General features: G+C 29.8%; 1 protein-coding gene across 1 annotated transcript in view; it reads right to left on the bottom strand.

Moving 5' to 3' along the window:
* Positions 1-18120, bottom strand: part of LOC129976543 (neurogenic locus notch homolog protein 1-like) — a 77504-nt gene that overhangs the window by 20247 nt on the left and 39137 nt on the right. The window contains exons 15-19 of the mRNA XM_056090168.1: positions 17609-17742; positions 15703-15752; positions 14175-14347; positions 8578-8760; positions 5545-5682 (exon numbers count right to left, since the gene is read on the bottom strand). Of these exons, the coding sequence (XP_055946143.1) occupies positions 5545-5682; positions 8578-8760; positions 14175-14347; positions 15703-15752; positions 17609-17742 (678 nt within the window). The remainder of the gene's footprint in view (positions 1-5544; positions 5683-8577; positions 8761-14174; positions 14348-15702; positions 15753-17608; positions 17743-18120) is intronic.

The raw sequence follows: 18120 nt of genomic DNA, 5'->3' as shown, positions 1-18120 counted from the left end.
GACAGATTTTCCATTAATGTGAAATTCCATTTCATTATTCAAAATTTAATAGAAATTGTATAAGCATCACAAAACGAGTTTTATCTACTTAACTTGTTGCCTTATAGGGTTATCGCTTTCAGAAACATTCATAATTCCGGAAACAAAAGAGACAGTAACTCAGGCAATCCTCTTCGAAAATTCAAAATCTCGAAACAGATGGCTTTAAAGATTGTAGTATTTTCTCCATGCATATTTCAAATACGGGGAAAAACTTTTATACAAACATAATTTTAATAAAAGTCGAAATAAATTGAATATGCCATAGATGGGCCATACCTAACTCATCTTTGCGGTATTAAAAATATTAATAGAGCACAAACAGTGTACATAACTGTCTTAAAACCGCTGTAACTAATGTTCGAGAAGAAAATTTAGAGCACAACATTTATCTTTCCATTAATGACAGATAATTTTAAGAAGGGTCTTTATAAACGGAAAACAGCAGCAATCGATGAAACATAATCTTCAGTTAATCAATTAACGGTTTTTAATAAGCAGATTTAAAGATATCCTAATCAAAAGTCAAAATACTGGAAAAAAAGAATCACTTATAATTAAAAATAGATATAATAGATATCTCTCTCAACATATCAAATCTTAAATATCTTTCTCAGACAGAAACATATTTAAGTTTATTTAAACTTTTACAGATCAATTTTCTGGCACTTTTAATGCGCTAATCCCTACGATTTACGTTCCAAGAGTTTGGGCCAAAAACGTAAAAAAGGTCGCGCTGACTTCGAGCCATTCCACGGTTCGGCAAATCGGTCCTAAGTTGTACGCGCACGACTTACGGAATGTAAATGCTGTTTAAGACACAACTGGTTTAATTTTGTGAGGTATTTAATAGATACGTACAACCTGGTGTAATAATTGTGGTTGATATAAAAAGAATCATTATCCATCTCTAAAATATAACATAAATCAATAACATTTATTTGTAGTCCGATTATCGTTGCCCAAGCATCGTACCACGGAGTTCCATAAGAGGTTACAAGTTTGAAACCACAATTAATATTTTTCTCATATGTTAGATTGTAAACCAGTAACAGAAATAAATATACTATCTGGTTTATAACAATATTTTTATCGCACTTACCTTTACGTTTGGTTTTTAAAAGTGAAAAATTCTGAAAGTTACGCTACTACTGTATAATTTTTATACTATGAGGAATTCAGCTAGAATTTACTTTCAGACAAAGGATTAGTAATAATCCAACGTCATTTAAGATTCCTTATTGAGACTTTTAAAAAAAGATTAAGACCTTCATCCCATTCGTTTATTTCCCCATTTGTGTGGTGTGTAAGTCTGGAAAGGAGATGCCAGTTCAAGTGTCATCTTCATCATCTGACCGAGGTTCAAAATTACTAGCTCCGTATCAAAATAGCCGCAGTGTTGTATTCAAATGGGACATTAATATAACTAATCTAAACCATTAATCTATTTCATGAATGAAAATATTTATTCATATATCTCTAAACTATTTTAACCTATATGCAATTATATTACTATTTAATGTCATTTTAATATTCTTTAAAACAAAGCATAGAGAAAATTCTATATTCATTTTTAACTTTTTCCTTCGAAATATTAGGTTTAAAATATGAATATTGATTTACAATGTTGGTATAAATCTCATTTATTGAAATTTAGCAGCAAAACTTGCTATTGTCTCGAAATAGAACATTGACATACGCACGAAAGAACAGATCTACAAAAGTCATATTGTTGATGGAAATATTTCAAATTAAAAAAAATCAGCTCAAATGATACCTTAACTTAATACCATATACTTAATTTAATTATACTCATATAACTTTTATTGCTTTCCGAGTACACAAAGAATGACACTCAAGTTTCTTCCAATATTTGATATAGATTTACGTTAAGGAATTAAGAACTTTATGGCATGCATAATTTATCTTGATGGTTCCGTTTTTAAAATTTAGTGTTCACTTTTTGTGTTCCTATTTTGTTTAATGCATTCACCAAAATCTCTTTTTCTATTTCGGATGTATCATGGCAAAAAAGCTAAGTTTATTTTTCTGAAATCAGTAACAGAAAGTGAAATAACAATCGCAATTAATTTCATAATAAAGGAGTAATCATAAAACAACCGCAATAAGGCAAACTTCAGATTAATCAACCGCAAACCTACACATTCCTAGCACTCAGCTTCTAGATTATATAAAGTATGTAAATATTGCTTTGATTTTTGTCATAATATTTAATTTACTGCCATTTCATTTTTTTTAGAGAAAATAAAAGAGTCAATATTTTTTTATCCCTATTTGAAGCCTGGATAATATTCTTAGCATACTGTTTTATCAGGTGAAAGCGGAGCATTTCAGCTCAACTTATCAGATAAGAGCTTAAAATATTCTCTAGCAATGAACAATTAAACGGAAAACAGGCACGGTTGCTAACGGTAACTGCAAACCTTACTTTGTTCTTAAACATTCAAAGATAAGGCAACTTCAAGAATAACTCACGAGTGTATGTGTTACACCATATGGAGCTTATGATTGTTCGGCGTTGAACAAACATACTTAGTGAAACTGACAGAAATATGGTAACTTATCCTCAAACCACAAAAGTAAAACCCTGGTGGTTTACTTGGCGATATGCCACAAAGTGCTGTTATCTTCCTAAAATTCAATCTGGTGATTTTGATGAAAGTTCTCAATTTAGGTATATTTGACATTTTTGAATCCGAAAAGGTAATTTTTTGTATAAAATCTGCCTGCTTTCGAGGCAAGGAAGGTAAATAATATTTGGTATATAGTTTTAACACTAAAATTGCACATTTAAGTCAAACAAATCGGCTTTGAGGACCAACTTGTTCTTCCAGAATAGACTTTTTAGGTTGTTAACCTAAAAAGTCGGTTGTTAACCTTTTTAGGTTGTTAATCTAAAAATATGAAATGCATTTTTTTAAATTTTTGCCTTATAATCTCATTGATTCAAAACAGTAAATTAATGGAATCAATCTAATTGAAATTCTGTAAATACAAATCAAAAATATATTCATTTCTAAATAAAAAAAGAAATGAAAATCTTATTTCGAATTAATCTTAATGCTCAAATTAAGAATTTAAAAAAAAATCTTGATTTTAACACTGGAAAAAGCTCTCGATTCAATGTTTTGATGGATAAGTTTTAATCTCATGAACATTAAAAATATTGTTACAATTTATGTATTAATTTTTTTTAAAAATATTAAAAATAAGAAGAAAAAAAATTTCTCGGAAATTTAATTCAAATCATCAAAAAGGTAGTATCATGAATTTTAAGATAATGCTAAAAATATCTTTAGTAGTAGTACTTTAATAGTAGAAAAAGTAGTTTTAGAAGATATAGTCCTCAATTTATATAGGCAAGTCGTAGCGAATACCTTTCTGACGAAAGTTAAACCTATTTTGGCGCTTATGCATAAACTTGCCGTTTGAAACCAAATGTCTTGATTATTTTACATTTTTCCTTCATCTCATCGAATGGAGTTTTTGTGTCACAACGAGCCCTCTCCAGAGCGTTTCTAATAATATTTTGTAACTCTGTTAATTAGCGAAGTGTTGAATTAAGTTCATTTGTAAAAGAAGTTGAATAAAGTGGTCTGAAACATTCGTATGGCTGCTGTTTATATATGACTGTTGCAATTCTACATTAATTAATAAGAGTGATTCCTGTACCATATACATTAGTGTTTATATATATATATATATATATATATATATATATATATATATAGAGAGAGAGAGAGAGAAAAAAAAAATTTTGGATAAAATCCATTGATGACATTCTTTTTTTCAGTTATCGTTTTTGCAAACAGATAAACACAGCTCCATTTTTTTTCTCAGAATTCTGTCAAACGTGTTAATTTGATAAACTCTCTGTGTGAATTTATTAATTATTGCAGCATATTTTTATTTCATATTTTGTATACAAGAAATTAAAAACATGACACCAAAAAGAATTTTGAATTTGAAAAAGGGAAATTTTGCTACGTAGTTTAAATAATGACAAAAAAACTAGATAAAAATGCACTGCAATGATTTTAAATTCTTACGCTAAAACAAAAGTATTGTTCTTCGTAAATTCATAGAGATAAAGGAAAAGAATCCTTTTGTTTAGAAATTCTGATACGAGTTTTTAGATAAGACAGTTTCAAGTGTTGCAAAATTTTGCGCAATTCTATTCAATAATCTATTGTGCTATCTTTTATAAAGTGCATGTATTGAAACCAGTATTATCTAGCATTAGTCAGAGCCATTTGAAATCATATTCCCTGTAGTGAGATTATAACTAGATATTTCTAAAATAAATAAATTCATAATTTCCATTTGAGAGATTTAAGCACTGACTCTTTATTTTCTATATTTAACTAATCAAATCAAAATGCAAGAGTAAAATTGCGTAATATGCAACAATATTACATTATTTCACTTTATTATGAAATTTGATTCAATGACGTGTTTTTATTTTCTTGTGCATAAAATATGCAAGAAGAAAATATAATAATATTTAGTGACTCTTGGTGTTTCATATTGATTGGTGACTTTGTAAAATTATAATTGATTCCACGTTTTTAGAGTTCCTTGAGTTCGAAAAAGTATCTTTTATTTTTCGTTTGAAAAATCTCTATCTGCTGTTCAGTCTATGAATAAAGTAATTGAAAAACTGATGGAAAGTTACGAAAAAAAATTTGCATGTAGTCTTTACACTGAAATACTAAACAGGATCAAATTTCGGATAAAATACCTAAAATGGAAGTCTATCTGTATGTTGTGAGTACAATGAATCAAAAATGCCTGTATGTTGTGAGTACAATGAATCAAAAATGCAAATAAATGCAGGAAATTAAGTATATATCTTTATCATCAGAATTGTAAATATATATCAATTTTCAGACCATATTCATTCACTGATCACTTATTAATCTGTGCTATTCATAATTTCAAAACTGGAGATTTTTTATAAATTAGGATTGTTTAAAAAGCGAAGATTAATTATGACCTTGAAGTAACGATTACAAATCTTCCTCCATGCACATTTTTTCAGAAAAATATTAAAATATATAACATTATTATAGGGAGTCAGTTACAATCAATACAAATTTTACGGATGTATAGCAGAAGCAACCATAGTACTATGGTACATCTACATTTAAAATCAAATTTTTACCATACAAGTAACGATCAATGCAAATCAGATTGTAGATGTCATATTTCTGTACAGTTCGATTAAATTAATTTAATTTAAATCTTAAAGCAATTCTTTATATAATTATATGAAACCTGTTGTTTTATTCGTCATAGTTTTTTAATTATACTCTTCAAAAAATGCAGAGAGATTTATGAAAAATATATAATTCGCTCAATATATGATTTCATTCATCAAATATATAATTTCACAGTAAAATGTACTGGCAATTCTGTAAAAAACTCAATAAGCTTCTTCTTAATTTCGTTAGCAATCTGTTAAATAAATATTTAGATACTTACCCACGCAACCACCTGTTTCTGGTTCCAAAGAATCTTTTGCCCTATATCCTGCCTTACAAGAGCAAGTATAGCTTCCCAAAGCATTATGGCAGTCCATGTTGTCTGGGCAAGGATTCTCGGTAGCACATTCGTTAATATCTAGAATGAGTTATAAGGTTCATTTATTATAAAAATAAAATAAGTAAATTATCATTTACGTTATACCAATTATTCTCCCAGTTTTGTGGCTCTACAGACCGAATGGGACAACGTTGTCAGGTTAATGGTAAAGAGTTGTCCCGAAGGAGCGACTACCAAGCCTTGTTTCCTCATTTTCTCTTTTTGAGAATGCGTTTGGAGTGAAATTTGTAACAAAATGACAGCTTTAGGATATTAAAACGTCAAATTAAAAGCAAACTTTGAAGACCTAATTCTGCTTCCAATATTAAGGAAAACATAAATGAGTTGTTCGATGGTTGGTTATTTGATCTTAATGAGGTGAGCGAAGGGTTCTAGTGTGGGTAATAAGGGATTAACGTAAATGCTGCCTAAGACACAATAGTCACAACTATCTTCATTAAATTCGAATTCGACTTGTTTTTACAATAACAAAATATTTAAAGAGAATTGTTAATATTTATTTTACGTTCTCTAGGAGACAGTTTTACATTCATCCGATTACAAAATAAATAATACAGTGCAGGAACAAATTAGTTGATCAATTTCCATAATTAAAAAAATCGATTTAAAAAATAATTGGAAAAATATTAATTGGAAGACATGAATTCAACAGAAGCATTTTATATCAAGTTTACGAATAGACAACTCTAGAAATTTCAAGACAACATATGAGTGAAATGAATTTAGGTATTGTTCATGCTTTCTATATATTCGAAATGATACAGACGAATAGTAGTACAGAGAAAAAAAATGCAATCTCTGATTTCCAAAAAGTCATTCTACTGTGCAAGTTAAACAGTTAAAAATTGCTGCTGTTTAAGAATTTTAGAAATCTGTCTCTAAAAGAAACATTATAGCCGTTAGAGCTCCTTCCAATCAAATTCAGCCTTATTGTTCGGTCAGAAGAACTTTTCATTTGGGTTTAAAAACTATGATTTTTAGAATCTCTCGGAAGAGAATGGATGATTAATGTCGATATAATTTATGGTGTTATTTTCATGTGCATTCAATTTTTGGTCCCATTTCCTTAATTCTCTTCTTAAAAACCTACGGTCTGAAAGGCAAAAGGGATAGATTTCAGTATAACTGAACGAGCGTCACCCCTGCCGCTCAAATCGAATTGAATTCTTATCTTAAGGAATATTTCACATTTTGTCTATTTCGCAAAGTTTCTCTGTAAACCAAAAGTGATCGGTGAAAAGAGTGATCGCATAGTAAAATTTTAATGTAATATCTTTTGTTAAAAACATCGAGGCATATCATATTTGAAATCTTTTTCTAAACTTAATTGTAATCTAAACAAAAATCAATAATTTAAATCCTTTCAAATAAAATTACAGCAAATATCGAAGATATATTAGAAAATAATTTTTTAAATTATTTCATGAGAAACTTTGCTTTTGTCCGTAAACCCGATGTTTTCTGGAATCATGCATGTCCTCAGGTTAGTGTAGTTTTCTGTGGAATTAATTTCTTCCCACCAAACAACAAAAGTAAATCGAAACAAACTGTTTTAAAAATGTCATGAGCAAAAAAAAACTTAATTCCAAATTTTAAAGAAACAGAAATATTTTAGTATTAATTAAAATTCAGAAGAAATTGCAACATAATTCAATTTTTTCGGCAGGGATGAAGAATTAAAAAAAATTAAATAAAACAGATAAAATAAAAAAAAAATTTAAAACCGTTAAGATTTTCTTTGCATTTTTTCTTCCTCTGATATTGCTGGACACCCCATTACAAATTTTAAAAAATAAATGCAAGGTTAACACGAGTATTGCAATGCTTAGGTATTCAGACGATTGCTAGCGGAGAGACGAAAAATTTCCTCTATTCGAAAGACATTAACAAACTTGGAGGTTATTCATTAGTGTTGCCACAAACGATGAGTCTAAAAGTAGAATTAACAAAAAATATTTTTTAAACTCATTTGCTGTTAGTTTGATGTTTTCTCTATTTTTCCTTTTTTGCCACCTCATCATTGTCAAGTGCAATTTAAATATTGACTACGACCTAATAATAATTTTCATTAAATATTTCGAACAATACAGGCAAAACAAACCTCAAATGACAACAGTTAGGTGACTCGCTATCTACCAATCACAAAGCCAATAAAACTCAATGCTTACATAATTTTTTTTATATAATATATAGAAATATATTGAACATCATAACAGATTAACAACTTCCAACAAAAATTAATGTCTTTCTTTTTAATCTAGAATTTTGTTTTTCATAAAGAAAAATCGTTTTATATACCGGGACGAACTTGTACGTTTTCAATTTTTAGTAAATTTTTTGATTGAAGTAAGGCTTAATCCAAACTTTTTACGGCCTTCTGATTCCAAGTTTCAGGCGTGTAAATTATAAACAATCGAATTATTTTGAACATATTCTTTCAGTTTTAGATATATTTATTAATGTTACACTGAAACAAAATTTTTATCAAGCTTTCTGGAGATTTCAATGACATTTCAAATACTTAATTTTTCTATTATTCTATTTTTCAATATTTCATTTGATTACATGACATTTAAAAATAAGTGCTAAAATGCAATATATTAAAATATGGTTCTTGAATCTTAAAGTCATGAATCTCAGTACAATTCATTTTATTACACTGACAATGCAAGTTTGTCCTGCTCAATTTGTTGATCATACCACATATGCCTATTCCTTAATATCATCAAAATGTTTTAATTTGGTTGAAATAAACTTCGATAAACCTTTTGTCTTTTTTAAGTCCAATCCCACTTAACGCAATAAAAAAACACAATGTAATTATATGCATTCATTACGAATTTTAAAGTGAAAATAAATCTGACCAATTATGCATTTCTGACGTAAATGAAATAAACAACAAACAGTTCTTACCTTTACAGTTTTCTATAAACGATTCGCTGTCTCCAAACGGGAACAGTATGCCCCTAAACGAGAAGCCAGCTTCGCAACGACATTTAAATATAGATTCATCAGGCTTGCTTGTACAAAACGTCTCTGATCCGCAAAGATTTTCTTTAATGTCAGCCTCGCATGGATTGGTTCTTTGAATCGACACTGGGAATAAGAAAATAATATGAACATTTATTTTAATTCAAAATACTATACAAAAGTAAATTTAGTTAGAAAAATCTTGTGCGCATTCCTTAAAATTTTGTACGTAACCAGAAGAAAAAATGCCAACAAAAAATGATTTTTAATTTGATGATATTTTTCTAGTTTTCATATTTCAACGCACAAGGGGAAGGCACTGGTTGGAAAATTGAATTCGGTGTAAGATTTAGCATAATCGTAGTATGCCTTCAGGATGTTCATCCATTAAAATATTAAAGAGCAATAGCCAGACAATTTCGAGAAACTGGCTCTCAATTTTCACTATAGCTTATATACTAATAATGTGTGACTGTTGCCGAGTGCCCGGGCTGCGCAGTATATAAGGCGCTGGCTTGGTATTCAAGAAGCATAAGTTCGTTCCTGGGCTAGGTTTTTTATGTTTTAAAATTATTTCCAATGAACTTAATTATTTATAAATAGCTGTACTAAAATAAACTATCATATTAAATCTCATTCCGAATTCAAGTTTCCAACCCGTGCCCTCGCTTTGGATTTAGTTTAGTTTAGTTATATTAACGTCCCGTTGTAAATGAACACTAGGGCTATTTTGGAACGGATCTCGAAATTTTGAATCGTGGTCAGATGACGAGGATGACACCTGAGCTGGCACCCCCCTCTTCACACCAGCGGGAGGACGTTTAGCATGACGTATTTATCGGGCAACAGACCCCCTTATACGACGGTTCTTCGGTGGAATCGGGTCTCGAACCTGAAATCCTACGGCTCACGAGCTGAGACCTTACCACCAAGCCACCACGGCCCGCCCTCTCTTTGGAAGACAAGGATTCAGAGACTATAATTTTCCGTAAGGATACATTATTAAAAAGCAATAAATCTTTAGATGATTATGTAGATAATGTATAATGCAAAATTTGTAGATTTTAAATATGATCAGGAAAGTTATTGGGAAAAGGAGCAAATTTAAACGGCAGCTATGTATGTACTGGTGAAACTAGCAAGTTGGAAATTATTTGGTTCTCAAGCAGAATTAATTATCCTGCTTTTTACAAGGTTATTTTCTAATATTTGTTGACTTTCGGAGTAACCGTATTTTTTTTTTTTTAAAGGGAGAAATCTAATACTTCCCTATTTATTCCCTATGTCGATTATTTGCAAGATAAGTTGCTAAATTGCAAAGTTTTTGAATCTGTTTAATTTAACGGTTACGAGCAAGATTTAATTTTCATTTTTGTACTTTCTTCTGAGAAACGAAATATTGCCTTCAAGCATCCTGATAAGTATTATCTTGAGGTAATTAGAAATAGGCTTTGAATATAATAAAAACCTATTTTTCATGCATTTGGGTTAATTTATTATGTCAAAAAGTAATATCTGATCTATAACCGCAGTAACATTCCATTTCCACCAATAATGTTGATCATTTTAATTTAAATTAGCATCTAATATTTTTAAAGAATCTATCATGTGATCTACATACGTATTACTTATTAAGAATGAAAGTTGGTTATTAATAATTATTTAACGTCGAACATGAAAGAATCTGAAGATAATGATTTGACTCTTTTCATAAAAAAATGGAGGTATGAAGCCGGAAGAAGTAATCTCGAATCATCCATGATTTATTTTTCAACGAATATGTGTTTCTTGGTCTATTATAATGAAGGAACAAGAATGAAATCCATCCTCGCAATTCTGAAGGATTGATGGAGCAGGCGAATGTCAATTGAATGAGATAGATCTGAAAAACATCATTTTGAATAAATCAAAATTTGTTTTTAGTGGTTAATGATAGTTTGTATTTTTCAAGAATGAGATAAAAGCTATGCCATCAGTTCATATTCCTGAAGTAGATTTTTTCAGGTATCTTAAATACAGGTGAAAAAGGAGTTCATCGGGAGTTTGAGTATTCATCTAGAAATTGAAGCTTTATTTACTACTACTGTTAATTCTTACTCATTTCAAAATGCCATTCTAAGTCATATTTCCTTTTCATGTCTCATAACATTTCATTATTTTTGTTATGTTCATTAATATTATATAACTTATTAATGCTCATTTCCCGTCAAATTTCAGGACAGAATGATGTTAAAATGTTTCAAATTGAGAGTATTAAGTAGTTATGGCAGTTTATACGCGATATTCAATGAAATATATCATATATTCAATGAAAAAATAATAAAATACAACAGTTGGGAAGAGCTGTAAAATAAATTCTTCGGCATTAGGTAGTAGTTTCTATTCATTTCAAATATATTTTCTTCAAATCAATTTGTTACTGTAATTAGAAATATGCCTTCCCAATTACCTCACATTTCTGGGGTAATTTGTAACATACCAGACTAATTAGTAATATTGCTGTAAATAAGACTAGTTAATAATTCAGTTAATTTAACAAAAAGGTATCGTTCAATGAACCCATCAAAATATGGTTATGGACTAACATAAGTTATAAGCTTACTTTCGATCTGATACGATCATTTTAAATCGAATAAAACAACAAAATTAGCAAATTCGTCCCTAAATACCCTAAATGGCTCTATTTTAATGCATTTTTTTTTTAAATTACTTAACTTTTATTTCTATATATTTCTGCATAAGGAATCATTTAAAGAATTCTCCCTCCTTCTTCTTGAGATTTGAAGCACTAATACAATTAAATTTATTCAATAGAAACTATTTTCATGACAAGTATGGATATATTTACATTGAAAAACAATAAAAAAACAGCAGTTTGTAAAGGGATATAAAATAAAGGGAGAGCTAACAACGGAAAAATATATTAATTGGCTAACCTTCCTAAAACCGTCAGCACAGTAAAACTGCAAAAATTTTTATGTATGTACGTTCTTGGATGTCTTTTAAGTTATCTACATGCATAAAATAAATGTGTATGTATATAACAAATAATTAAAATATTAGAAAAATTATTCACTCAAATTTCGATTCATCCTTGCAATACTTGCGCTGACATTATAAATCCATTTTGCAAAAAAAGTTTTCTTCTTATCAGAAAAATCAATAAAGTCATAATTTATCCGTCCATGGGGGGAAGGCAAGACATTTGAGGAATTTTGAACACAGCATGATTACAGCAGACAGCCGGACGTAATCTAATAATGCCTAAAACTACTCATAATTTTAAATTTTCCTTTTAAAATCATAGTTTTTTTCAAAGAAATTTCAACTAAGCTAAAAAAACTTTAAGAGAAAAGCGTATTGACTATTGACAAGCATTATGTATATAATAAATAGAAATGTAGTGACTAGCAGCATAATATTGCCACATTGAAAATAGGCAGTCGACTCTCCATGGCCGAATGGTCATAGCACTGATCTCATAATCAAAAGATTGTGAGTTCGAATCCCGTTAGAGACAATGCGATTCACAGTTTGTGTAAATATTTCATTCCTTGATTTTATGTTTCCCTTTCTTTCATGTTCCAGAAGATTCTGGACATTTCTTTAGTTCACCAGACAAGTGTTCTGGAATTTTCTTACTTTCTCCAGAAAAGTATTCTGGAACTTTCCCTATTAGTATAATAGCAGAAGATTTGTCAGTCACTGTGTTCTGAGCTCAGAGTTCAGTTAATAAATTGGTTTATTCTACTTCTTGTGTGTGTCATTGAGTTCTATACTATAGTATCTACGTGACAATATAATTAAGGATCATAGCAAAGCATATGCGTACTCTCTACAAGTCGTATTTTACAAATTATTTTAACAACCTCTTATATGATTTTTTTAGTTTTCGCCGCAAAATAGAAAAAATGACTAAAAAGAAAAATAAAAAAATTACAAAATTATAGGCTAAAAAGAAACATTAAAATAGAACCTTAATAAAAGGATTTTTTTTTTTTTTTGGTTCTAGGTCCAGATTTCTTTCCTGTCACCCTGCTGATAAGGTGCATGTTTTGCGAATTTATGGAATTTAGTACTACAGAAAATGCTCTCTTATATTACGTCTTTCAGTATAAATGTATATTTATTTGTTTCAGCCTATCTTTCGAAACGGTTGTACCAATACTAAAAAATATTCATCTTTGATAGGATAAAAATATTGTAAATTCCCACAGGGTAGTTCGTAAAATGTCGAAAAATTCATTTATATATCTATAATAAATGTACCGATTGACATTAAACTATAATCATATATTTACTGTAAAAATTTGTGGAAATGAAATCTTCCATAACGAATTCCTCAGGTTAATTATGCCTTGACTTTTGATAAATACTTTACGACTTTCATAAATATATTTCTCATTGTTCAACTAAAAATAATTTTGCTGCAAACGAACCCTAACTCGTTTCTTCTGAAATTAATGCAGATGTGTTAGGGATAGACATATAATATTGTTGTTGTTGGTACAACATTATGGCACTTGCCACGGACAAGCCCGCTGTTCGAAGTCAGACAGCCGATTTAAGCCTAAGGGGGAACGCCTCTTGTTTTTATCGTAGAGCCAACTTGGGCCAAGAGTACGACTTCACTACTCACGCATCACTCATTCGCTTACACAACCCCTTTTTACAGAAGGGCCCAGTCACATATCGCACAGATAGAACAGGGAGAACAACCACGCCCAAACCGGGACTCGAACCCGGGATGCCCTGATCATAGGGAAGACGCGCTACCCCTATGCCAGGAAGCCGGCATAGACATATAATAAATAAACTAACTAGAAAAAAAAATTCCTAAAGGGAAAATGTATCAAAATTTGTCTAAAAATGTAAGAACAATATGAAATGCAATATACTCTATAATCAAATGAAAGAAAATTATCATACTCTTACATTTGTAAATTGCTTAATTACATTTTAATTGAGTATTCTTATTATCAGAAACCGTATCAACTTCTTGAAATCGTCTGATTTTAATTTGTCGCTCTTACTAGGAGAGAGACATCATTCAAACTTGTTTCTGTTTTTGAAAAAAAAAATCGAATCTGAATTTACTATTACACTTTTACTTACTGTTTTACTAGCTTTGAAGATGAATTTTATGGAACTAATACATAGACTTCATAAGTAAACCGTTTTTCCAGCACAGCATATCTTAGAAAAGAATCCAGAAAATATCCATGTCCAATCCAATCTAGTTGTTTAAAAGAAAGGCGACTTCCAATGACGGAAGTTTTTGGAAAAAAATCGTAGAAAATTCTTTTATAAATTTAAATTGGTTTAATTATAATTGTATTAGAACATAAAAAGAGGAAATATATTTTATGACAAGAATATTAAATCTGAGTTCTTGATTTCTTTTGTTTATTCCATGACAGACTTAATTTTGTTTTCTTTTTCATATAAACTCTACCATACTGCTGAATGAGTGATTGTTTTCCTTAGATTTCGTACTCCATACATTGATTAATTCCCATATTTTATAAAATGGTACTTACTAACGGTCTTAAGATACTCCTTTCGTAGAATTAAGCTTGGAGGAACCAGACAAGCAGAAGCGATATCTTCACTTGCATGACACATTTCAGGAAGTTGCAGCTTTTTCAGATCTTCGTCGGTGATTGAGACAAATTGCAACTCGACTTTGCACTTTATATAATCACTGTTTTCTCTGGAATGATGGGAGAAAAATTCATCAGGTGAAATATATTTTGCTTGAATTGACAATTTCATTTTATTGTCACCCTTTTAAAAATGTTAAAAGGTGTTTTAGTTTTTCATATATGTCGAATTTAATTCACTTTTAACACATAATAAGGTAAAAAGATTTCCTTTATAAAACATTCTACACTCTGGTCTATAATTCTTAGAGATCAACGTTTGACACTGCACTTAGCGCATACCGTCCCTGTAGCCACGATGAAATGCTTATTTTGGATCTGGAGGAGAGAACTCGACAAAATGGGAATGGAGCTTGGGAAACCCGAATATCGATATCAAAAGATCTTGAAATTGATATGAGATCCCAAAAAAATAACTTCTTTACAGTTGGGTTTGGTACATTTCAGTCTAAATAAGTCACACGTTCTCTTATTTACTCGACTAAACTTTTAAAACTGAAAAATATATCTTATATATTTCTAACACTTAGTGATTGCAGAATACAAATCTGTTACATTAATTTACATTGTTTTGAGTCTACCTTACTGCTTATATATGCTTTGCTAATTCGAAATTGATGTTATTTATGTTTTTCCGTTGAAAGGATACAGGATCTCGGAGAAAGAAGTGTCAGTTTAGATAGCTGATCGGTATCGAAAATTTCATGTAATTTCAGAATAGAATGGCAGTTAATTGTAGCAAAAACGTAATGATATAGATATTGTATGAGAAGTTTTCTTTGGGGGGGAGGCAGTCACAGATTTAAAAAAAACCAAGTCATTCATTAACTGCCTTTTCAGTTTTAGAACGCATTAGGAAAGGGAACATAAATAAGAAATCAAATGTCTTTGGCTTAAAATACAAGATAGATATTTTTTTAGAAAAAGATCATTCTTAATATTTAAGAATAAATAAAATATTATTGAAAATTAATCACGGAAAATCAAACTTCATTCTTGGTTCTTATAAATACATTCAGGGTCACACCAATTTCCAGAGAAGAAACAGATTTTAGCTTTCTACTCTATTATTTTTACTTTGTACTTAGCTATTTAGCTATTCCTTTTAATAACAGCGATTAGTTGGTGGCTAGACAAAAATTTCTGTAAGAGTTTGCAGGTTAAAATCGGCGTGAGCATTTACCAAAAGTTGAAGAAATTCATCTTGGGCAAAATTAAAATATGTATTGTTTGTGAAGCGATGTTTCTCCTGAAGTCCATCTTGCTTAAAATTTCTAATTAACTTAACTTCCATTTCATAATTCTTAACTTTTTAATAAATTCATTATCTTATAACACCTTGAAAGATAAGAAACCATATTAAAAAAAAATTTTAATTACATCTCAGCCGCATTTTTGTAATTACCTGCAGTTCAAAACATTCGAATATAGCAGTTGAGGAAATAATTTTTCCATCTGAAAATAGACAAAAAAACAATTTTAATAAAAAGGATATCAATTAATTTAATCAGCAGTTAAGACAGCAATCAAATTAAGAGGCAATCTATTGAAGTAATTTATCATTCTATATTTAATTAATATTTATGAAAAATTTATTTCGAATAGAACAGAATAAATAACACTTAAACGTCATATTTTCTTAAAAATTAATTCAAATCAGTTTTGTAAAACTTTGGAGTAATATTTATAGTATAACCTAAAATATTCACAACCCTTTTGTGCAATTTCTTATCATTTATTTCTCTAGCACTGATAATGCACAAGAGTTTTACATCATTATAGTAATTAGTTTTTTTTGCCCTCTTCTGTGCTCCGGTTTCTAAGTTCCCGACACAGATCAATTATCCAAATTCATTCAAGTAGATTTCTACATTACACCAGTAGATGATATCTCTCTGAAACGTTCTTGAGTACACGGTAAGAAAATTATTAACACCCATTCCCCATCACGAAAATTGTAGACCTCTGGGCTGACTATGAAACTAAGAGGGCTCAGATTTTTATTTTATGAGTGTTCTTTGTAGTATAGTGAAGACAGCCAATTTGCATTATGAGCATTAATTTTGCCGACCAGTTGAAATCAAAATTTAAAACAGAGCTACAATTCTACGATCACATATTAAATTTCATATATCTACGTCAGTGTGTTTTTTGAGTTATCACAGTTAAATGCATTTGAATGTACAAATCAATTAATGATGAATCCGAAGATGGATTTAATGCCAAATTTGATACGAAATTAAACTTGAGATGCTAAAACATTATATCAAATTTTATTTATTTATATTTTTACGTTTATTTACATGAATTCGTTTAAAAAGACAACTCTCCTGTGGATGGCCAAATTTTGATAGATTTTATAAATTTAGTGTAAAGGCCACATGACAAATTTCATTCATCCAGTTAACTCGTATTTGATCTATTGGGCTCACAGAGAGATCGATATATTAATTGATCAAGCATTATTCGAAAAATGTGTTTTTCTAACTCAAACATGTTCGAAACATGGAGATTTCTCCAGCTTTCAAGTTCGAATTTTTGTGCTCATTACAGTATTTTCTCTTTGTATTCTCCGTATATGAAAAAATAAAGGATGTCTCAAAATTAAAGCATGATTTGAATTTGCCACCATTCTTGCAGCAAAGTGTTGGCAACCCTATTAAAAAACCATTTGACAGCTGATAGTTTAGGGTTAGTAAAAATAGAACGTTACACGATAGAAAAACGTGTTTTCATTGTTGAACAATATTTCAAAAATAATGAAAGTCTGGCGGCTACAGTTCAAAAATTTGAGAATTGGCCCCCTAGATCGTGTGATTTAACACCACAGGATTTATTTTTGTGGGTTTATTTGAAGTCAAATATCTATGCCTACAAACTCACAAGCACACATGCTTTGAATGAGGAAATTCAACGCAGCATCAACAAAATTCAGCCACATTTATGCAAAAGACATGGAAAATTTCGGCAATGGAATATGTGCCAGCAAAGTCATGGAAACCATTTTCTCCATGTGCTATTCCATACATAACCCTAGTCTACGTATTTAGCGTTTTAATAATAATATAACAATTAAAAAATTGTGTTTTTTATTTCATTAAAATCTTGTGTTAACACGTTGTTCTATCGTCTAATGCTCGTTTTTACTAACCCTAAGCTATCAGTTGTCAAATGTTTTTTTTTTCAATAGGGTTGCCAACACTTTACTGCTCGAATGGGGACAAGTTCAAATCTTGCGTTAATTTTGGGACACCCTTTAACTAGGTAAAAGTTTCGATTGCAATTTCTTCTCTCTTAATGGAGATTCTTACCGCTTTTCTTACATCCCGTTGAACCCTGTGATAATCAACATCAGCAAACTTTATATCCGTGCTTCGCTTACTTCTTCCATTTTCTTTGTACGAGGAAGGATTCAGAGGAAGTGTCAACAGATATGAATAAGAGGCTAAAAATGAAATAAAGAAAATAAATTGTAAAAAATACAATAAATTTTCAACATTATTCATTTAGATTCTTTTTAACGATCAATATCATAAAAGTATTTTATTTATTTATTTATTTTTGAAAATCATTATTCGTATATCTGATATAATCGCAAGCAATTTTTTTTCTCTCTATTTAGATCCAAAATTCAAAATTGATGATCCAAGTATTGTAGTTGTGGTGGTTGTATATTAAATTACATTTCGCAGTAATCTACGTCACCATAATTTAAATTTTATTCTTTAATTAATTTTTAATAATCCAATAATTATTTAATTAAAAATAATTATTAGATTTTTGACATGTTGTACAGAAATTTTACCAAAAGAATGCTACTAAG

The sequence above is a fragment of the Argiope bruennichi genome, chromosome 7, assembly GCF_947563725.1.
Source record: "Argiope bruennichi chromosome 7, qqArgBrue1.1, whole genome shotgun sequence".
Classification (NCBI taxonomy): domain Eukaryota; kingdom Metazoa; phylum Arthropoda; class Arachnida; order Araneae; family Araneidae; genus Argiope; species Argiope bruennichi.
This window is presented reverse-complemented; position numbering and strand designations above follow the sequence as displayed.